This window comes from Rhyacophila brunnea, unplaced genomic scaffold, assembly GCF_057557595.1.
Source record: "Rhyacophila brunnea isolate RB1 unplaced genomic scaffold, BYU_Rbru_1.0 scaffold_15, whole genome shotgun sequence".
Taxonomy (NCBI): domain Eukaryota; kingdom Metazoa; phylum Arthropoda; class Insecta; order Trichoptera; family Rhyacophilidae; genus Rhyacophila; species Rhyacophila brunnea.
Genome location: NW_028232806.1, coordinates 19,596,407 through 19,621,770, shown reverse-complemented (window position 1 = coordinate 19,621,770; position 25,364 = coordinate 19,596,407). Strand labels below are relative to the sequence as shown.

General features: G+C 29.6%; 2 protein-coding genes across 5 annotated transcripts in view; one reads left to right on the top strand and one right to left on the bottom strand.

Moving 5' to 3' along the window:
* Positions 1–25,364, bottom strand: part of LOC147075017 (uncharacterized) — a 227,484-nt gene that overhangs the window by 75,410 nt on the left and 126,710 nt on the right. The gene's annotated exons all lie outside the window — the stretch shown is intronic.
* On the top strand, positions 5,374–20,637 carry LOC147075019 (lysozyme-like). Its single transcript, XM_085942953.1, has 4 exons — positions 5,374–5,562; positions 18,653–18,741; positions 19,353–19,419; positions 20,269–20,637. The coding sequence occupies exons 1-4, from the start codon at positions 5,415–5,417 to the stop codon at positions 20,493–20,495; spliced, it is 531 nt and encodes a 176-aa protein (XP_085799079.1). The 5' UTR covers positions 5,374–5,414; the 3' UTR covers positions 20,496–20,637.

Genomic DNA, 25,364 nt, shown 5'->3' with positions numbered 1-25,364 from the left:
ATTTTATAATAAAAAATATGAAAACAAACGAGTCAGTCAGTAGTTATTCTAGGAGAAAGACCGCTATAAACTCTTGACACCATCCACTATTACTAATCGAACAACATTGTTCAATCAACCTGGTAAGCCTGTTTTTGTAATAATAATTGTCAAAACTCCAAAAAGATTGTTGTTGATGAAGATGATAAAATATCGATTGAGGCTGCTGGATTATCAAAGGACACACATGACAACTCAAAATTCAATATCTAGAGTAAAATAATTAGCAGAGAGAAGCGTTCAAGCAGCAGCGAATGGATTCAGGTTGATCATGACAATAATGAGTATATTTTCTTAGCAACCAATTTATATTAAATATTCTAAAAACTAGCCACCAACCAGCTGTGATACGTTATCAGGAGCCACTTACTCTTTTTTCCCAGTTTCACTTCAGAGGGACCAGTTAACAATTTCTCTCTGAAGCGGACGAAACTGGTCCAGCTTATTATTTAATAAAAAATGTGGTATAATTAGTAGTATAAGTAAAATTGTGCTTTATTTAATTAATAATTATTATTGTTAAAGAAATAGTATTTATGAGTAGCAGACAATTAAATTATTAATGGACGACGCACTCAATACAGTAGCTAGCAAGTAAATTCGCATGTATATGTAGACGTCACGCAATTTCCATTATGCCATATCACGCATCGGGAATTTATAGCAATATGACCTTTATTGTAATGGCGTTAGAGCAGTGTTTCTAATGTCAATGTTCATTTGAGCGAACCCGTTCGAACCAAACCATTCGGCAGACCCAATAAAAAGCATCAGGAATTTATAGCAATATCACCTTTATTGTAATGGCGTTAGAACAGATTATGCCATTCGGCAGACCCGACAAAAAAGTGAGTGTCATTTTCTTTTCTAGATGATTCGTCCATATTAATGTCATTGGTAGCAGAGGATAAAGTAATGATTGCCCAAATGGTAGCCGACGTCCGATAGGAGATTACAATAAGATTACAATAGGCACAATAAGAAGAGGAAATAGTATTATTGAGTGCATCGACAAGAATGTTGACTGGTGGTACTGCTACCCGGTATTTTTGTATAGTTTAATAAAATTTAAATTTTTCTCCGACTCAACAGTTCATTGATAATCTTTACCATTTCACGATAATAACAGATTTTTAATTATAAATATGTATGTAATTAATTAATTAATTGTGAGTCTTTTAGTCATGCTATACGAATCAAGCTCTGAATTTAAATACTACATTTTAAAATTGCGAATTTTTCTAAAGCGAAACAACAGAAAATCAATTAAAAAACAAACATTATGACACCTCTTCATTGCTGGCATTTTTTACCTAGTTTAAAAATGATATACATACTATATTTGTAGGTATTGTATGAAAATTATAATTCGAGCAGCATAATAATGTAACAATTGGAATTATTTCGCAATTTTTGATAGTATGCCAACCTAACGCACACAATGATACTCAAAATACGTGGACAGTATTATCGGTTTACACTCATTTCAAATTCCGATTTTAAAACTACACAGGAAAAATACCGTAACTTTTATAAATACATCATACAAAAAGGTGAAATCAAAGAAATCCAGTTTCTCTCATTTCATTTTTATAAGGCCTAGGAGTCTGACATATCCGTATAATTTTATAATGACATGATCATAATATGAAATATTACAGGTAACAACACTGAAAAAAATGGGAGAATTTGTAAATCTCAAGTTAACATTCAAAGAGGTTGTATTAAATAACATATATATTTTAATACACTTCTCAGATTTTCTATCAGTTACCTACCTGAAAAATTACAATAGATAACTTAGACTATATTAATTGTATTATATTAAATATTTTAATATGATATTAGCATTTTTATAATGTAACATTATTATGAAATATAAACATTATATCTAGACTAGAGAAGATTGGCAGTGCCACGCTTAAACATTCTTGAATGTGGTTTAGGTCTGCAATGCAACACATTTTCTTACCGATAAATTTGATTTATCCACTCTCAAAATCTCTTCAATTTATATCGAGCAAAATATTCTTACAGAAATTAACAAATTTTCAGAGATATAGATGTCATTTTTTAATCGTGCCTTTTTTCCAACACCATACTTTTTATACATTTCCGTCAATCTGTCACAAATTAATTGTCGTTTAATGCTTTCAATATACTCGATATTCTAGTACCTACTGCACTGTGAGAATCTGTCAAACTATTATGAGAGTATTTTATGGGTTATTTATAGTGGTAACTATCAATTCGTGGAAAAAAAATAACACTAAAATTAGTCCTATAAATATTGTATATCATTTTAATTATGAATGTTATCATTGGTATTAATTCTCCGTTTTCCACGATTCCTTTATTTGCGTATCAGTTCATTTTTCAAATTTATAATTTGCGTTAACGTAAATGTTTTCTCTCACCCATCTTACCCATTGTGTATTTTCCATTTCTCGTTCTCTCCTACACATTTACTTGTGGTTTTTTATCATGCGCTACAAACAGATAGATCGATAGATAAATCAAAATATATATATAGTTAATGTATTTTTCTATAGAGTTTTTTTACAACCATATTTATGCGTTGTTTATTATTCACTATATAATTCTTTCAGGCTAGGAACAATTAATATAATAATACAATCAATAATAATATATATTATCATGTTTTGAAGTGAGTAAGCGTATACACTCCGTAACTTTACATAACAAGATACATTTAATATATAATAATATTAAAAACTTGCGAGGCTTTGTATCTGAAATAAAAAAAAATGAAATCATTAACGCCAGTTTATATGTTGATACTGATTACCAAAGGGAAGTTAAAATATATTGGTCACATTATTTTCAAATTAAATTCATCATTAATAGAATAATTATGACAAATTGTATTTTATTATATGCAAACAGTTGTAGGGTCAGTCATTAATATTATTATTATATAATATAGTTGCATGTTGATGGTCGAGCGATAATGTGACCATTTACTCGTAAGCCTGAGGCTTAAATCCGGATCTGAAAATTGATTCATGTGCCTGGGGCTTATTAAATCTGAAAAATTGACATATTTTGTATGTGGACCGATAACATAAACCAAATAGATTGAGCTAGTGGTTAACATACTTATTATATGTATCGTAAAAAATGTTGTTTCATAAAACATCTTCGCGAGGCGACCAAGACCCACGTCAGATTATGAAATAATTTTTTATACGTTTTATTTGTCATAATAGTATGATTTATTAACATTAAAAATGATAATTTACGTACCTACTTCACTAGGAATTACAATCTTTTCGTATAACACACATTAAACTATTAAAAAAAAAACAATATTTTGACATACCTATGTAGGTTTTGTAAGTGAAGGATTTTTTTAATATATTACAACGTTTTTATTAGGTCGTATTCTTATTTGTCCAGAGGTTGTTTATCCTGTATAAATATTGTAATCGTTTTTTAACTAACTTCCCGACTAGCTAGACATTTGAAACTTTCAAAACACGATGCCAATGCATTTTTTTAATACTTTTTGCCATCTTTAAGTAGAATTCAATTAATTTTTAGTTAATTCTGTTTTGTATGAAAAGTTATTTCGGAAGAAATCCGTAATCCAATCCACTATTATTGGTTGCTAGGGGTCTGAGATCCTAGCAACTAAATTATCAATATATAAGTGCGTTACTATGGAAATAAATATGAATGTCAAAATGACATTTCATTATTATTTCTATCGGGTACAATTTTTTTTGATCGTTTAAGCTAGTCAAGTCAAGTTTATATGATTCAACAGAAAATGTAAAAATGTTGTATAAAAAAAGTTTTTTTTATCTTGTAATTATTTTGGCAATAGTTTGTTGCCAAAAAAATGAGTAATCTAGAGTACATTTTTATACAATTTAATAATAAGTATTTCATGTAAACATTGAACTTCCCGCACTGGTAACAACAAACACACGTGACCTTGTTAATGTATTTTAACACACTCTGCCGAAACGTTTCCCAACCTTTTTTGATGGCGATCCCTTTTATTAAATATATGATGTATGTAAATATTAATACGCAAAAAAATCATATATACATTCTAATGGATTCAAGCTCTATACTATTCCATTTAAGTCGTTTTTTGCGACCCGGATTTCGTTTTTTGGCATCTTCAGGCGTCGTGTACACTCACCAAAGGCAAATACACACTGACAACGAACACCCTTAACTCTACCTTATATAGTAAATCGATACAATAAAGTAGGTAAAAACTCCATTATCTACCTATTTAGTCAGAAATTACAACAAAAAATACAATTAACAAATTATGAATAGCTGAAGTAAAAAACCTAATTCGTAAAAACCCTCTCTTATTAATAACAATACACTGGACAGCATATTATTATAATAAATCGTCAAACCTAATAATAGGTCAAAATTCTTTATAACAATAAAAATACTACACTCAAGAGGTGTAAATTGTCAATTCTAAGAAAAAATAATTAATCGAGTTAACTATGATATATTAGTCTTTAATAATACTCTTACAAGGTACCTACTTTCATAACATTATTTTTTAACAAAAACAAAATTATACATATAAACTCGCTTAATATAATATATAACTCACCTAATATAATATATATATATATATATATTATACAAATATACATACCTAAATTCTCATCCATAGACTCTCATACAAACATATATAAATTTTGTGTCTGAGAGTCTATGGATGAGAATTTGAGATGAGAATGAGAAAAGAAAAATAAGATGAAATTACTACTATGGCACCTACCTACCATAAATTGACCAAAAGCGACACGTAATTAGGGAGATATATAAATCTTCGATGTTGCCATTTCTATATCGTCACCTCAATACTCTAACTAGATAACTTGATTTGTACTATTTTTGAGATAGCTATTAAATATGATTTTACATTTCCTTATCTACAAAATGATAAAACTATGTAATTTAATGGGAGCTGTATCAATTTTGTGTTTGAAAATATTAGATAACTTTAAAACCATAAATGCATTAAGTAAATAACATAATGTATCCACAATATTTTTTCATACAATTCAACATTATTCAATTGTTCCCAATAATATTAGCACAATTTTTCATTTTTATTTTAAATACTAATTTTAGTCTAGATTCATGTTAACCAAGTAAAGTTTAAATATCATTTTACCAACAACAACCAAATTTAATCAGAGTTATCTAGTTGTAGTATTGAGGTGACGATATATTAGTAGTGAACCATCATTTGGGAACGTCTGCTTTGCAGCAATAATTACTATTGTCGATACAATAAAATTATGCGCCCGTCAGTTGTACGCGCAGTTTTCTAGTGTTTGCCGTACAGTAGACTCCGTAATATCACGATGCGCGCGCAACTTGGTCACTTCCTGAGACTGGCCTTCGTGATTGCGTTGGTTGGACTCTACCAAACTGAATGTAAACAATTCACGAGATGTCAACTGGCCAAAGAACTGTTGAAGCAAAACTATCAAAGGACTTTTATCAGCAACTGTAAGTGTCAAACACACATTTTAACATGATATTTTTTACTTCTTTTCTGACACGTTGTAAAGAAAAAAATTGTTTAATAGTCCGTATATTAGTAGTAACAGTTAGCTGTTATCCCTGTATAATTTCACCAGTAAACTATTGTTAATATTGTCAATCGGCTTACATCTTTACCACTAACAATTCTTGTAAGTATAATATATCTTATAGTAGCAACATCATAATATTATTATGTCGGTACTGTGATAGCAAACGGCTATAACTGCTATTAACACAATTTTATAGGAGAGCAAAAACAAAGTTTTGAAATCAGTTCGACAAATTAGTTTATCAGATTATTTTAGTATTTTATATCAAAATAATCGGAATTCACAAAACTATTATTCATTTCTTTTAAAAAGAGTTTTATTGTTATCCTGAATGTTAAGCAGATATATATTTTTGCCATATCAACCTTTCTCACATTTGGTCAGATGCAGATATCTGTTAACATCACTTTGTGACCATTTAGGTTGCAGCTCTAATAATTTTCTACATCAAAAATAATGTACAATTATTTGGAACATACTATGGAAGAAAACAAAAAGTGAAAAAACTGCAGTTACAACCGTCTGCTATCACAGTACCGATGTATTTAGTTTAATTTAATTTAATAAAACGCAAGATTTTTAGTACTTATTCCACTTTTAATAAATAAATCTGGACCGGTTTCGTCTGCCTCGGAGGCACATTTTAAACTGCTTGTGTTTTATTAAATTAAATTAATAATACAATGCATTTCCACCATGAATTGACAGTTGACACAATAAATAAAAATTGTATTCAGGTTTAATATTCGAACTAAATTATCACAAAAATTGGAGATATAATTAACTAGAACTGTGGTAACAATTTAAATAATGTTATTAAATTCAATATACTGAAGACTTAACAAAAATGTATGATTCTGACCGCACAACGTGAATAACATTATATATATTTTATTAATGATACTGTATTCCCAACATCATAATATTATTATACGACAAAAATTTAGTGACATCAATTATTTGTATGTTTCAATTGATTCTATACAAATTAAATATTGATAGCAAGACAACAATCATTTATGTAGTAGTTTATTTAAGTCGGTCTGACCCTCAGTTGGATTTGTTAACTAAAATTTCTCAGCTCAAGTTTGCGGCATTTTACAGCGAGCGAGAAAGTTTAAGACGGTACTTCAGTGAAACGGCAAATAGTTTTCAACTATAGGTGCGACGAAATTTTGGACTCGCTGGCAACCGGACGTTGAGCTGTGAACACGTCAATTTGTTTCGTGATGGCGACGGGGGTATCAATTCTTACATCGTGTAAATATGACTAAAAAACGTTACCCATTTACTTGAAAAAGAAAACATGTCAATGAATATATTATTATTGTTACTAATAGAACAATAAACAGAACATTAAATGGACGCACGTTGAATTTATATGATAAATTATATTTCGTTCGGCACGCGTCATTTGCACAATCCGCGCATCGCCTAGCCACGATCTTTTTAGACCATGCCTCAACTGGGGTATAGCCTTAATATCAACGTAGTTTATAATATTAGCATAGATATCACGCAGACTCTAGTTTACGCCATCCGAAATCTTAGAAAATTGCTCCTGGTATACTCTTAATATAATTTTTAAGGGCACTTAACGTCCGTTGCGCCACAGTGTACGCCTTCATAATGGTATGGTGGGTGACGTAGAGAAAAGCAAATAGTTTATCTTGTGATCGGTAGTTTTATATAATTATTATGGATTATCGTAAAAAACACACTAAATTACTGTACAGTTTTGATGAACTATTAAATTATTAAAATGAAGTTCTACCAAATAAACACCACTTGAATAAAATATTTTTTGTATAAAAGATTTATTAAAATATTCAGGAAAATTAACGTTTGTTGAAAGCAGTAACGAAGAAAAAAATTCATTACGTATAAATACTGATAACAGGTAGTAACAGAATGATAATTACTGTTGGTCGTAACAAAATAGCTATGTTTATTCTATTCTAAAATAAAAAGATAAGTCTATATTAATCTGCTAGGTTTTTCTGTCACGCTCATTTCTTCTCTATTTTCCGTTTACTAAAAACTTGATACATAGGCGATGAAAATGTACTATACTTATGTAAATTTGGAGATGCTCTAAAACTCCAAAAATTGATATGAAGCCTTCACTTAGACGTTAAAAATATGAATGTTGTCGATTGCAATATCGTTGTTGATTTTGCGTAGGATGCAAAAGACGAAAATGGACTGAGGTCCACGTTATAAAAATTCAAATCACCGAATTTCTTGAAGAAAGCTTTCAATATTGGCTTTGTGCTTCTTTCACTGACTCTATAATAGTCCGATATGAATTTATAAATTTTTAAAATAGTGACTGCTTAGCTCATTTGGTGTAATTCCTTGTGTCTATTTTTTTTGTATTTACACTTTTCTACTGTTTAATGCTGATCTATTTCTTTTGGTACTGTTCGGTTATCAGGAATACAGCTGAAAACACATTTTGAAAATAACCAACAAACTGGATTATTTGTCAAACCAAACCTAACCCAACCTAACCTAAACTAACCCAAATTAACAAATAATCCAGTATATCAGGTATTTTCAAAATGTGTTTTCCGCTGTATTCCTGATAACCGAACAGTACCTTCTTATATACTTATGTTGTATTAATATGTAATTGCTTCGCAATGTTATGTTGTAAACGTCTTAAATTAACAATTTGCAATGTTCATTATATGTAAAAAAAAAAAAAAAAATTGAATTTGAATCAGTAGTAGACTGCCTCACGATGAACTTTCTTAACAGCCTTTTTTAGGAAATTTTTAACTTTTTAAAAAATTGGCTCTACAATTCCACGTGGATCCGCTGTAAGCCTCGATGTAACCCTTTTCTTGACATATTATCCGGGTCAAACAAATATTCAAAAAGCAATAATAATATAGTAATATATTAATTTATCATAAACAAAACTCGATTCCGATACAAACGACTTCATAAACGAATACGATATTATTCTCTACAGTGATCCATCATCATGATATTAAATATTAAAAATACTTAATAACCTTATCTCAAGTTTTTATTGAAGAATAGTTCTTAAAACGTGCATGTATTAAAATCATTATTATTTTTATCTGTTGTGTATTTATAGCCAAGTATTATTGTTAACTATTATTTTCAATAAAATAACGACATTTTTGGTATCGGAAATATTAAAAATAAATAATTTATTTAAACTGATTTATAATTTATGGTAAAATTTATATTTATTTTCATTTTTCAAAATATATAATATATTATAAGTTAAGTCATTGTTACTCGCATTGGAACGAATTGGTAAATTTACTTGTCAATCTAAAAATAAAAGGAATATAAAAATAACGTAACACTTAATATACCTATTGGATTGTTGTTTTGTTATTATATTGTAATTTTTGACGATGGCATTGAATGAAATTTAAAATATTCATAACACGACCACCGAGTATTATTGGACATCCAGTATTCGGTGTTCTGAGAAAAACCAATTAGATTATTACAATTAATGATCTATTTAATCAGCTTGCCAGTTAAATATTATTTGTTTAGCGTTTTGTATTTATGAGTACTAGGAAATGTTAATTTTCGATTTATTTTAGTATCATAATATTATTATGCAATTCTAAATATATGTAATATTGTATTATATTAATGGCGAAATTTTGACACTAAGTGATTATTAATATGACGATTACTGTAGATTTAATTGATTAACTAATTACGAGAATTTGGCAAAGAATATTATAATACAATAAAACGCACGCAAAATGGACGAGTTGTGTCGTTTGTGAGCTTGGATCTAATTGGATGAACAAGTTTAGTGGCTAACATTAATTTAATGTAAAAAAAAAACCTATGTTATAAGACCTTTATTCAAATGCCAATGTCACAAATAGTGCCAATTATTATGGAATTAATATTATATCCGTAAATTATGAACTTGCAACTTGTGAAGTCAGTGACACCAATACAGTTTAAAATTATTGGCCTGCAATCCAAACTAAAATTTGTATAAAAAGATCTAGCTCCGCACTGTAAAGAAGTTACCATCCAAAAATTATATTTTAAATTAACTGACGTAATTTAATTTCTTTTGACATTTTCAGGTTAAGCTGAATAACCCAAAAATTCCACACATCATGCATTATATTCAACTAAAATTAAAATAGTAAATGCTCATTACAGTCTCAACATAGTAGATTGAAATTATTTTTGTATTTTATAAAAATATTTCATTCGCTTTAATATACAATCTTCTCTATTAATGTTACTTATATTACTTAATTTTATATGTTCAAGAAATTATGAAGAGTACGTATTTATTTATTGATTTGATATTTATTTCAGCGCTCGAAATGGAAAACTTTACAAACCGGAGCGCTTAACAATTTTCCAAAAGTATTCACATGGTTATCTAATTTTATATATTACATTTTATAAAAAATAAGTATGTTAGATTTATTTTTTGTGACATATCTAGCACAGATGGTCAAATTATTTTTTCCACAAGATGGAGTGATAATTTTTGTGACTTCATGAACCGGAACCGCGCTCTGGTGCGCTTCGGTCCATTTCGAGCCCTTATTTATTTGATACACTGTCATTTTATAAAATGATAATACTAATTATTTTTAATTTTATAGAATACGTTATCTTAATATCTAGCTAATAATAATTATTTTGAATGAATTAATAGTATTAATACTTTTATTAATTAAAATCATAAGTATAAAAAGGTAACTAACGGAAATATTCAGAATGACTAAAATGTAAGTTAGTAGCTACCAGTTACTAGTTATATAACTGTCAGAATCTATATTTTTATATAAATGGTACATCATCGATTTCTAATATATATGATAACTGACATTTTTTTTTAATTGTGCACATTAATTTGTGATTTGACCTTATTTTCCACTATATGAAAAGTTTTCCGTACAAGTTACACGTAACCATCTCATAAACTCACATTTTTAAACCTGAAAGATGTCTTATATTATAATTTTCTTATTAACATGGAATTAAAAATATTTAAGATAATCTGATGATCATCCATCCGGTATATGTATATTATGATTAGGTATAAGATCATAGATAAATTACTAATATTAAGGAATGCACTAACCGATATTAATAGATAAGATAAAAGTGTAGACGTATTTTTTAAATTTAAATGTGGTGAGAAAACCACATCCGTTGGTCAATACACTCTTAGTGATAACATGCCATTTATATATAATAATAAATACTTAGTTTTCCAACTCATACAATATGCGATAATTGTATGGCTATTATAAATAAAGACGTATTACATATTCATAAAATATGATATTAAGGCACCCACCATCAACAAATTACTGTCATTCTTTTTTTTTACAATAATAGTAATTAATAATAACAAGCTCCTTCAGAACTGCTATTTTATTGATTCAATACGAGTTCAGATGGAGGAAAAATAAGACAATAATACTTCAAATGTTAAGCTTGTTTTTTTTACAAGTGTTTCTTACAATTTATCACGCAAAAAATAATAAAAAAAACATCGTAAATAAACAGGTAAAAAACTGTAGGTAACCTGCTTTGGCATCGCTTATTTTTCGAGTAGGTACCTACCTTTTAATAATTGTTATCATCTGTATGACTGCTGCCCAATCTTTTTTGTCACGGTACATTATCCAAAACATTCGTTTTTACAGCACACTTATAATACAATCTGTATTGGGAAAGTGTAAAAGTTTTATATCGACAGGCACGTTGCACAAAATGTAATTCTTTTATGAATGATTAAGGATTAAGAGAGAAAAAAAATATTGGACAGCTATTAAAATAAAAAATTAGGAAATTAAATTATTAATAAAAAAAATTCCAACAATAACATACTTGCGATTACGTAATAAGAGAGCTGATGGATGCTGGTGGTGATGTCTGGGGTAATAATATATGAAAATAATCTTTTTGTATTAATAGTATAATATGATAGTTATTATCATGGAAGTCAGAAATAAGAGGAACTGAAATACCTAACGGGTGTGGAGAAGCAGGCAACTGATCTTGAGTGTGGAATAATACAGGATAAACTTAAACACATGTCAAGTATACATCATACTACAACTGCTCTCGGTTAATGCATTGACACTCATCAGTGTATTGAAAGTTGCAACTCACTATTGCACGTCCATAATGCGTGGTTAATTTTCATAGGACACTTACATATTCAAAACCCTGCATCAAAATGAATTGTATTGGAATAATTTAATTTAATAATTAAATAATAATTTAATTTGATAATTAAATAATAATTTAATTTTTATATCAAACCGATTTTGTAAATAAACCTTATTTCTTCTTTTGACCAAGTCCAATACTAACAGGATCATAATATGAGCATCCATAGAGTGGAGTGGAGGTTTGTTTTAAGAGATTTTTATTTTTACGAGAAATTGAAAAACATGTGTATTTGCAAAACCCAAGATTCGAACCATAGTATCGTTATTATGCATCACATTATGAATTTATTTCAATTACTATAATCGACCCTTCGTAAGAAGTCTCTTATAGCTAAGTCGGATGTTCTACCCCTGTCTTGTATGTAACATTGTATCTTCGTAACTTTTACGTATACAACATCCATTAATCGGTTATTTACGTAATTTAATAACTAATTTATGACACTGTTAAAATCTTACATCGTATTGAAAAAATTGATATTAAATACCACGTGAGAGAAATTTCAAAGTATGACAGCATGTTATATATTCCAGCTAGTAGGTATATAACAATCTTAATTTGGATCAAATTTTAACGTTGCTACAACTTACTAATTTTGAATCACGATATTTTTATCCTAACATCGTGCAAAATATTAATCTTGATACTTCTTCTTCTTCTTCTTCTTCGATGGCGCTACAGCTCAAGTCGAGCCCTGGCCTCCTCCACCGCTGTCCTCCAGCCGGAACGGTCCTCCGCACGTCCTTTCCAGTTCCCGACCTTTAGCAGCTGGTTGGCATCCTTTGCAACACTATCACCCCATCGTGTGCGTGGTTTTCCCACTGGCCTTTTCCCCCCTGGGTTTCTTTCGAGGATCTTCTTCGGTATCCGTGACTCAGGGATGCGCTGGACATGGCCTGCCCAGTTTAGCCTCTGTAGTTTTATGAAGTTGGAGAGTTTTGTATCTTGGTATAAGCGGTATAGTTCCGTGTTGTACCTAATTCTCCACTCCCCACCATCATTCATGGGTCCGTATATCCGTCTAAGGATCTTTCTCTCAAAGCAATCCACCATTTCAGCTGCTTTCACATTTAGCGTCCATGACTCGCACCCGTATGCAACGACTGTGCGTATGACGGTTTTATAGAGCCGCGTCTTAGTTTTTCTGTGGACATTTCTGGATTTGAGTATAGGCAGCAATGAGAAGTACGATTTATTTGCAGCGGTTATTCGGGCTTTTATTTCTTCCAGTTCCTCGTTCTCTTTTGTAATATTGGAACCCAGGTATGTGAACCGGTTGACAGCCTCAAATTGATGGTTTCCAAAACTGGAAATTTGGCCTAGCCTACTCTGATTTTGTCGGCTTTGTACCATGACTTTGGTATTGTTTTCATTTACTCTTAAGCCAATCTCTAGTGCGGCCCTTTAGAGGTGGTCAAATTCTTTCTTCACAATCTGTATGGATCTACCCATCATGTTGATGTCGTCTGCGTAGCCAACCAATTGGCTCGGTCTGCTTAATATAGTGCCGCTCCTGTTCACTTGATACTTTCTGAGAGCGGATTTGAGGGCTAAGTTGAACAGCATGGGGGCCAATCCGTCTCCTTGCTTAAGACCCCGAGATGCTTCAAAGCCCTCCGTCAGTTGGCCATTCACCTTCACCTGGGAAAGTGTATTCAGCAGTGTGATTCTAACAAGCCTGACTAGTTTTGGTGGAATTTCAAAGTCTAGAAGGACAGTGAATAGTTTTTCCCGGTCGATGCTGTCATATGCCTGCTTAAAATCAATAAAGAGCTGATAAATGTCCACATAGAATTCCTAGCATTTTTCCAGTATTTGGCGAACTGTGAAGAGCAGATCCGTTGTAGACCTTCTTGCCCTAAAGCCAGCTTGGTATTCACTTACTATGTTTTCCGCGTAACCTTCCAGTTTTGTCTTCAGGATCATTGTGAATACCTTATAACTTGTGCTCAGGAGTGATATCCCTCTGAAATTTTCACATCGCAGTCTGTCTCCTTTTTTATATATTGGACAGATAACGTTGATCTGCCAATCCGCTGGAATGCTTTCGGACTCCCAAATTTTAAGCATTAACTCATGCACTGCTGCTATTAATCGGTGTCCACTATACTTTAGAAGTTCTGCAGGGATGTTATCGGCTCCTGGTGCTTTATGATTCTTAAGTGTCATAATAGTTCGTTCGGTTTCACTAAGCGTGGGTGGAGAGATGCATAGTTCGTTGCACTGGTGCTGTAGTCGCGGATCCGGTGGAGTATTTTCATCTTGTAAGTTAGGGTTCAGGAGTTCCTTGAAGAATTTCATCCATCTTCGTTTAATTCCTTCTTCATCACCTATAATCTCTCCCGTTTTCGTCCGGCATAGGCAGGTAGTGGGTATAAATCCTTTTTTGAAAAAGTTGACCCCTTTGTATGCGTCTCTCGATCTGTTATTCCTAAAGTCGTTTTCCATTTTAAGCACTGTTGCATTTAGGTATGCTCGCTTCTTTGTTGTTATAGTCTCGTTGGCCTCTCTTCGCGACTGCTCGTACTTAGCTCTTTTCTCTCTCGTTGGTTAATCTTATTCTATTAATCTTGATACTATGTTTCCAATATTATCATACTACCAACACACTCAATAATATGATCATAATATGACTATATTATATTATAATTACATCTATTATAAATCAAACATTATTATATTTATTCATTGTATTATTTCTATATTGAATATCTGACTGCAAATTGCCTTGTATTGATAAAGTAATTTTAATTTTATATGACTGGTATTTCCAAATTGTCTTTCCAGCTTAGGTACATGATTTGATTATGATTACTATCATAATATAATATATTTGGTCAATTTATCCATGTTCCTCGAATTATAGCATGACGTAGGGAAACTGCCGTTAGAGAATAATATAACTATGATAAACTCGTTACAACAATGGCGTAGGTAGATTTTTTCGATATGAAACATTTTATACGCAATAAACCAAAAAAATCCGGTAGAGTGAAAAAACTGATGTATGCATAATTAAATAGCAATAATGCTATTAGATTTTGATCTGCAATCGATTGCTAAACCACTGAGCTATATCTACATGCTCACTTTATCGAAAATAATATATACTATTATAATATAATATCATTATCAATAAATTAACATGAAAGGGTGAAATAAAATAACGCTCATAGTTAGCGGACAGCAGAGCCAGTCCAAAAACAAAAAAAAAATCTTTCTTAACTTTCTTCTTTAAGGACTACGGTATATGGTTGCAGCACCAGTCCCGTGCGGTTCCGTCTTGGGACGGAATGAGCACTTAAAATCACTTCTTTCAGACACGTTTAAAGCGTCATGGAAAGCGGCCGTGCATATATGACGGGTGGTGATGGGAATAGTTCGCATCAAGCCTGCGACCGTTCGATTAACAGCTGGACTAGCTACCAATTGCACCACAGATGCTATCCTCTACTTTTCATCCATTTGCATATCCTACAGTGCGACTTTTAAAGTATCTAGTCCTCTACCTCATTGGAGTCATTTCTGGAACTAAAACCTGCCCCCGCATTTACTTTCCCCGCTGCTACATTCACCGTGACCATAATTCAGTGTATTTGATAATATAGAGTAAAGTTTTATTAACATCAAAAATCCTAAACATCTGCAGAAGTAAACGAAGTGCATTATTTCGATTGTAGATGACAATATATTGTGAGGAGGAGAAACATTTAATTCCTCTCGAAAGTGCCAGAGTTAAGGTATCTGCTTCAGTAAGTCACCACGAAGAACACGTGATATAATAATGCCAGCGTATGCAGCGCTGTGACGTAGAAGACTTGATATAAAACTCGCACTATACGTGATAAGTGACTCCTTTGACATTCAAATGCCAGTTTCTTCAAAAATAAGTTTTTCGGGACTATCTTTTAAAAGATAGACATCTTTCTCTCATCTTGTTTACTAATTATACCTAAATATCACCTTTTGGTGAGTAGTTATGTTCCAATATTTAAATATAAGCAATTTGTATTAATAAAAATATGTACTTACATAATATCTTTTAATAACAATATCACATTATATTCCGATATTATTATGATAACGATGGCATTTACGATGTAATCACTTCAATATCATCAATTAACATATTAATTAACATAATATTCATAATTATATTGTTTTAATATTATGAGAAAAATATTATGTTATACTGGAATTTAAATTATATGTAACCACGATAATATTGTATTAAATTCTTATTAATTCTGGTTTATGAATATTGGAACTTTAAAACAATATTCTATCACAAAAATCATTATTATATATGGTAAAATATCCACAGTAGATGTTCAAATGATAGTGTCCGTTAGGCCTTGTCCACATGACGCGTATCTCGCCGCGATTGCATGTGGACACCTCAATGAGGTCACTTGTACCTTGACCGCGCGCAATAACCATCATGGCGCGAGTGTATGTGGACGGCTCAATGAGGTCACGTGTATCTGGAATGCGCGCGAGTCAAAACACGCCATGTGGACAAGGCCTTAAATACGTTTCTTAATTTAAAAATATTACTGTTGTGATATTAAAATCTATAAATTCACTTAGTTGATATCAACTTAATCAAATGACGAAGGTATTAATGAGTATTTTATTATATTATAACCTATTAAATATTCGTGTTATATTGCTGACCTAGTATGTTACACGGCTTATTTAGCTTAATTTTATATTATTAGATTAAGTACACATATTTCCATATTTATACTTATTGAACCTCATTTTATAGACTCTCAGTTGCTCTCAAGTCTATATTGTTTATAGATTTACTTAATATTATTTTATGTATCTATATTACCTTTAAACAATGCTTTAGTACTCTATAAATAATATTATTGTTTTAATTTTATACATTAACAATGCAAATAATATTTACCTTTGCACTATTAATTGCGATGGTAAACTTACCTGGTTGTAATCGCATATAATTAAAACTGTGTGCGCTTGCAGTATTATCTCAGTAATAAATAGGAATAACAAGATAACGGATTTGTATTCTCACTTAAGTACCCATCTAGCATATTTCGTGCTACTTGTTTATTTTAACAAAATACTTATTTACTTATAGATGTGATTTCACAAAATTTATATCGTGTGAAGCGCGAATAATTTACCTATCAGAGGCAAATAGCAGAAAAATACGAAACCTGCAATATGAGAACTTTTTATTTGATAATTTACAATTTAAATTGCTTAAATTAATAAATCACTAATGTTATTTAGGTGGGGTCTCAATATTGAAGCTCGATTTGATGTAAATAAAAGGATTTCAAGTTATACACATTTATATTTTTATAAAAATCGATGGTTTTAAAATAAATATTAAAATAATAGAACTATTAATTAGTCAAAAATCTCTTCGTTACAATATAGAAAATATAATAAACTAAATTTTAATTATAAATATGACCTTAAAATAATATTTAATAATAAGATTGCGATCCTTTTACAAACTCAATTGTATAACACTTTTTTTAAATTGTGAAATTGTAAAAAGTGTGTCTTTGCTTAAAATATAAAATATATTTTTTAATATTTTTAGATACATATGTATTAATTAATATAGTTTAATTTGTAAATTATCAAAAAAATGTCTCAAATTGCAAGTTTTGTATTTTTCCGTTAGGTGCCTCTGGTAGGTGGAGGATTCGCTTCAGTGATTATTATTTTATTATGAGCCTGTCTCCAGTTAAATGCAGAAGTATTCTAACTAATATTTGGTATATTTTAGGCTGTCCTTTATTACTATAAAGAACATTTATTTACGTTTTTAAATAATATTTTAATTTAGTCCACATATACTTAGATACAGTGCAACTTATATAACAAGTCTTCTACATCACTACGGTCGTATCTGGAACTAAAAGCCGCCCCCACATTTACTTTCCCCGCTACTACATTTTTTGCTTCCTAAATTCAGTGTGTATTTGATATTGCGTGAAGTTTTTTTAACATTAAAATACCTTAACCTTTACACAAGCAGATGAAGAGCATTATTTCGATTTTAGTAATACTGTGAGGAGGAGAAACAGACAAGAAATCTTTTAATTCCTCTCAATAGTGCCCGAGGTAGAGTATAATATTATGCTATGGCAATTCAATAGGAAAAGATCACATGACGTCAAAGTGTCAGCGCATGCAACCCAGTGACGTAGTATACTTAATATAAAAGCTATGCTGTAGTAAGTAACTCTAGTCACTAGTGTGTTTCCGTGAAATAAAATATGCATAATGTCTAAAAATGCCAAAGGACAAAATCCAGATTGCCAAAATTGATTGAAGTGTACTTACTAGTTAAAAAATTTGATCATTATAATTCCATTCAATATGACACTGAGTATTAATTAACACAATATTTCCTAAATACTGCTTATAAATTAAATCATAGGTACTTCCGGTAAACAGTGTCATTTATTTTAAGACATAATATTTAATGAGAACTTATTTATAATATAAAATTAGTCATATCCACATTTTCCTCACCACACTTCCTTATGTGAATAGATGCTTTTTTACCATACTTACCGATAAATTCTTCGGAAATGGTTAAGTGAGTACCTACTTGATTTTTTTTTTATTGACGGAATTATTTTCAAGTGATAGGTTTTAAAAATACTGGTTTTCAATTGATAATAATTAATGCCATTTAAATATGGAGTATTTTTAATGATACTTTAATTAGATTGATGTTATCTAACCAAAATAATTTTAGAAAAAATGTTTTTTTTTATTTACAGGGGTCTGTTTGGCCGACAACGAAAGCGAACGAAACACAACTAAAGTTGTCAGAAAATCGAACGGCAGTTTTAATTATGGACTATTCCAGGTAACATAATATTATAAATAATTATTTTTTTTCTCAAAATGCCATCCCCTAAGGAAAGTCCGTCATTCATCATGCGGGTGATTAATTCTGCTCTATCATTTACTATAAGTAATGAAACAATTTGGCAAAATTGCAGTTGTACAAATCATGGAGGTTCTTAATAAGGTAAAAAATAAGGCGCCGTCTTCTACTATGTTTACCATTAATCTTCCCTTGGATAACAAATTGGAGAATGTTCTTCACTTGTCCCTTCATAATGTGGACGAGATACTGTAATTTTCTGGTTTTACCCTATACAGTTTGAGGACGTCAATATTTGTCTCCTGGTCAGTCTATAAATTTTAAGAATAAATCTATTCTATGCAGTCACATTATGGCACAAAATTATGGCATAAAGGTATTATAATACAAAGTAAAATAATTATATTACTCCTAAGTAAACTATGTAATGCTTCGAGACATTTTTTTTAAGAAAATTTCTAAATTTATAACACATATTTTTAATTGCATTATGTGGTAATTATTAAACTCTTGTTTAACATTCTGGAAAAACATTACATTATATTTTATTTGTATTCTACTAATGATTTCATAAATTTATTCAATTTCAGATTAACAGCAAAAAATGGTGCAAAATCGGCAACAAAAAGGGCGGAGACTGCAATATCTCATGTGAAGGTAAGATCATAAAGAGCATTTATATTCAAACAAGGATATATAAGAAAACCTAATATATACCCATAATTTCAACAAAATATAATATAATGATAATTTCATAAATTAAATTAAATAGTACCTAATCCCTAGTGTTGACTAAATAAAATTATTATTTCAACACTGGGAATCCATTTGTAATCTTGATCTCAAAATATAATTCTTAAATTCAATAAATTGTTTAGAAGTACTACTGACTACTCTGTATTAATAGCAAAAACTCCTTACTAAGCGATTATTTATAAGCCGACCTTAATAAAAATATATCCGTAGCAGACTAACAAAGGCATCAATACACAATATTAAGTAATAGTTGTCATGCGTTGAAATGCCGTAATAATCCAAACGTAAAGTTGTCGTATTTTTGTATAGAAAATTATGGTAAAAAATCATCAAATTGCAATTAAGTTAAGTGATTTCGATTATCAACCTTCAATCAAACAATTAAGATCATTTCGTAAAGTTTTTTTTACACCGTTAAATTATATTTAATCGTAATAATATTAAAAAATTAAATTAAATTTTATATTTTTTTTTTGATCAAGATTCAATTAAATTAAAAAAAAAACTAATTAATACCTACCATTTCTAAATTCTGGTATTATTCTACGTTGACATTAGTCCCGTAAGTATGACTGACAAGTACATACATTTCCATAGCCTACCTACTTCTTAAGGTCACTCTTCGCTACTGCTATATTCTATTCAGTGGTGTAAGATATATTTCGATTTTTGATTGGTGTGGTTTTACTCTTGATAATAATAGTGAATTAAATTTTGATATCTGAAAATAATTTGTGTACAAATTTTCAGCTCTCATTGACGATGACATTAGCGACGACGCCATCTGCGCCAACAAAATCTTCGAGCTAGAAGGTTTTAAATCGTGGGCTGGTTGGGTGAAACGCTGCAAAGGGAACCGGCTTCCAGACATCTCAAGATGCCCGGATTTTTTAGAAACTTCCAGACAGTCGCCGGAGGCCGACAAAGTCCGCAAGGTATCACTCGGCTCCGGAGTGGGTTCTCTTGGTAGATTATAAATTATATTATAAAACTATCATAAAATAAAATTATTGTTTTATTTTCTGTCTTAATAAACAGTAATTAGTACCTTGTAATATTAACCTTTTCTTATACTAGTATCTTAAAAACTCTTTGTACTCAAAAGTATACATTTTAAAAAACACTATGAACACAATATTATGAACTTAACGCCTAATAGTAAGAAATAAGTCATAATAAATACTGGCTTTCATATTATTATCTAAATAATCATTACAATTGAGTGTTTCACAAGCATAGTGAACCAAGTCCATTCTAGTTATTTTTCGGTAAGCTAGGTTCAAAAATAATATTTGAGTATTTCTAAATCTTTAAGGGTGTGATTACAATACTGAAGTGTTATTTAGAGCTCATTTAGGTTATTGTGTAGGGGAAACCATATCCTCACAGAATAAGAAATACTCAAAAATTATGTTTGAACCTAGCTTACTCAAAAATAACCAGAATGGACATGGTTCACTATGCTTGTGAACCACTCAATTGTGTTAACTGTCATTTCTTGGCGCAAAGATATTTTTATTATGGTAAATGCTCAACCTAAATATTATAAAGGTCTGTAAGTGGGATAATTTTTGAAATAAATATAAAAAAAATACATTCAAACAATGAATTGTTCAAAAATATTTTGTATATATCGTCGGTGTTTTGTAAAAAGGACGAATTAACCAAAATGCTACTTTACAGGAGGAGGATTTTTAACTTTTGACATTTATTTGTTTTTACCTGTAGATGATTATAAATATCTAACAAGTTTATAATAAAGCTTAGAAAGAATACTGTCATTATAATAGGTATTATTATATAATATTTTAAAAGGCCAATATGTCACATTTGCTTTTTATTTCGTAATTTTAATTTATTTAATTTTAGTCGATTATCGTTTTTAAGTACTTTCCTATAGAGATAAAAATTCGCCATTTTTACACAACAAAGCTAGTGGGATACATATTGTATTTTCATTAAAATTTCGATTTCGCCAAAATGGTTGATTCGCCCTTTTTACAAAACACCGACGTTATACGCAAAAACGTAATAAACCTAATTTCAATAATAAACATAACTATAAGATAATAAAACGTATTAATAATATTTGATCCTTTAACGATTTCATGTATATGTATATTATATTAATAATATTCACCTTTAAACAACATTTCTTTCTACGAAATGATAAATTAAAACACTTTAAAATTATCAATTAATTGTCTTAAATTTAAATTCAAACTACGTATTCTCTGATAGGCAGAGCATTACTATTAATTAAAATAAAACACACTATACAATACGTATAACACATAATTAAAATTACTGTTAGAACTGGTTTCGTCCGCGTCTCAGTAACTGAAAAAATATCGAAAGGAAATTACTATTGTCAACTGATGAGAGTGTTCTTTTAAAGCAAACGAAACTGATTCAGATCATAATTAAAATTATGCTAGAGGTGCATAATAATATGTCAAATATATCAATTTTTCAGTACTGGTGATCGTTTATTTATCATCAACAATTAAAATTATTAACTTGTATAATACATATCATGAAAACCTGGTAATTAAAAACGTAAATTGATAAGCTCAAGGCGGATAATCAGACATTTTTGGAAAATACTGGAAAATGCGTAAATCTAACAATTTGAATTGCTATGTCAACATATGTCCAAAATATGCCGACACGTTATTTTTAGATATCAACACTTTAAATGTGTTTTTATTTTATTCATTTTACATCGACTGACATAAGCATTTCTAGCATTTAAAGTAGAGACATTTTAAAGTACTCTCTCATACATAACTCGAAATGGCCAAAATCTGATTACTTTTACTTGAACAACCCAATTTTTTTTTAATTTTTTTTAAAGTTTTTTGACAGTTAATACAGATTTTCTCCTTTTATAACCATATAAACGCACAACAAATGGCTACAAAATGCTTGTTTTGAACAATCTTATTTTTTTTACTGAATAAAGAAACTCTTTACATCTAATACTAATAACTAACTATAAGTAATTATTTTATTATTCCACAATAATGATAATATTATTTCCAGACTGGGATAATTAAGCCAATAGTTTTTGTCGTTTCCTAAATTATCTATAAAATAACCTGATTCAAATTCTTCCAATTTGACATCAATACAGTTATTAAAGTTTTATGGGAAATAATTCATTGTATGTACTTTATTATGTTATATTTATCCACATTAGGTTGACAGTTAAGTGGGTTAATTAGATATTATTTTACTTAATCTTCCATTTACTGGTATAAATAATTGATCTTGCATTAACATTATTCATAAAATACTGTGTTATCATAAACCATATTACTAATTCAATATTATTATAGTACACTAAACGGTTATGATTACTGTAAAAATATTACCGATCTTCAAAATATTATATATATCTCACATTGAATTGAATACAAAAAAATGAATATTCATACGATTATAATATTTATTATGATATAATTTATAGTATTACTTTTTAAATCTCTATAGTATATGGCTTATTTTCAAGTATATAATATTATTATTAATATTTAAGAGTGCAATCAAAGTGCAGATGTGATAAAGATAAAAGATCAAGTTGCATCGTTGTAAATGTATTATTATTATGATTAAAGTAAATAATAATAATGTATGCTTTTTTAATGTTACAAAGATCTAAAACTAATTTGCTTACATTACTTTGAAATAGGTTATCTGACCGGTTAGTTAGGTCAATATACCAAACATCAGTAAATAAATATAATATGCATTATTTACTCACAGTAATCAAATTAAATTTTGGTTACTATCCACCTACGTTATAACATAAAAACCAAAGATGTCGCTGTTTCATATTTTTTTACTTGAACAATATTTTGACTTATTTTATGAAACTATCAATTTCTACATAATATGTAGATTACAAATTTAAAACTAACAAATATTTTATTGTTCTGCTGTAAATCTTTATTAAGTCAATCGATGAATAGAAAAATAAATATATTTTTTTGCATTTGACTATTATAATACTAACATTATTTTATTATAGTTTAATTATTTGTTATCGTAATCACAGTGTGTTTTGTTTCATCACAATAAATTTTTACTTTTTTGATGTGACTTTCATTAAATTTGCAGTACTTATCCTTCATAACTAGTTTAATTGTATTGCATACAAAAATACTACAATCTCATCATAATTTTTGTATAGGTTATAATATTATACTTACAAAGCATTCTGATCTTGGATCTAGGATGTCTCCGACGCAAATGCTTTCAATGGTAAATGAATGAAAACCTTTTATAAAACAATACGTAGTTACAATACATATTATTATAATAATTGTTATTCATCCCATTTTTTTTTCATTTATGATATCCAATAGACAATAGAGACATTCAATTATTTAATAATTCTATAAATTCAACAGCGAACTGGTAAGACAACCAAGATTTGAATAAGTATCGTCTACTTACAAATTTTTGTGCATGATTTATTAGTTTATGAAAGTTTTACAATATGGAATTTAATTTAAACTCCATTATATGACAATGGTATTATACTTTTATAAAAAAAATTGCTTTTATTAACCTTATATTTGATCAGGTCTTAGTTGGTATCCAACACATCTAATCACAAACAACCTATTCCTTATAAAAAAAATCTGTTAGAAAACCTCCCTTTATGAATAAAATGGAAAGGTACGAGTATCTTGTCGGCCTTACATTTTTTATATTGAAAATATAAATTATTCAAGCGTTATCGGTATGGAGAATAAATGGGTAACAAATTCGAATATTTTAAAATATCTGATAAAAAAGCTATTCACACTCAATCCGTGATAACAGTCAGTATGTTATTTTTAATACATGCATCATTTATTTAGTTGTAATTATTTATACACATAATTAGGTATTTTGAAAACAGTTTTTTTACCGTTGCTTTGTATTTGTTCAAAAACAGTGACACCTGCATTTCACATCGAGAAATAAAATGCATAATATTAATCTTTAGTAGGTACCTACCTATTTTTGACGGCGACTAACTCATGAAGATGCCAATTTTATTTGTAGCCAAGCGGTCAATTTATAAAGCAGACGAAATGCAGATATGTTTACCTGTAATAAAAAAAATAATAAAAATTAATATTGAAATTATAACAGGACAGAATGTGTCATTATCAAATAAAGGTAAGTCAATACTACCATAAATATCCTTTATTATGCAATAATGTAAAAGACAATAAGTGGACATTGTATGGGCACAATGTAATTTTAACGCAGTGTCCGCCAAACTGTGTGCTGTGGTATACTTTTCTGTGGTAAGAAGTTCTAAGTTTGTCGCAAAATAAGAAGTCTCTAAATCATAAATTAGATTCGTGGATCATAAAAGTTAAAAACTCACTGCCTGATCGCTTCCTCAAACAAATTAAAGGAATTTGCTAGATGTGCAGAAAACTGACAGTAGAAAACATCTCTATCTTGTTCGAAATATTTTTCATCACTAGATTATGAAATTTACAAGTACCTAGGTCACCAATCCTTTCGTAAAATACTATGGCACACACCTGACATTAAAAAGAAGAAAAATGGATCGAGTTAAAAAAATCGTGTACACAAAGCCTCATTTTCTGAGCTAGAAATACGATTTCAATTAGCTATTAAACGGGAGCGATTACAGGTAATATATGAGGAGTTTCGTAATTGTTTATCTAATTTAGAGCTGCGTCTTGATATAATTCTTTCTGACAATCAACTTCATCCTTCACACAAATAAAATTATTATCTACATAATATATATTATTGAGACATCAATATTGTTATTTACACCAAGATATTTAATTTTTGGGGGGTTTTAATTA

Excerpts from the sequence above, each read along its gene's own strand:
- LOC147075019 (XM_085942953.1), top strand. The coding sequence starts at position 5,415 with ATGCGCGCGCAACTTGGTCACTTCCTGAGACTGGCCTTCGTGATTGCG. Across the intron at positions 18,742-19,352 it reads TTAATTATGGACTATTCCAG|ATTAACAGCAAAAAATGGTG; the intron begins GTAACATAATAT and ends ATTCAATTTCAG. Across the intron at positions 19,420-20,268 it reads CTGCAATATCTCATGTGAAG|CTCTCATTGACGATGACATT; the intron begins GTAAGATCATAA and ends ACAAATTTTCAG.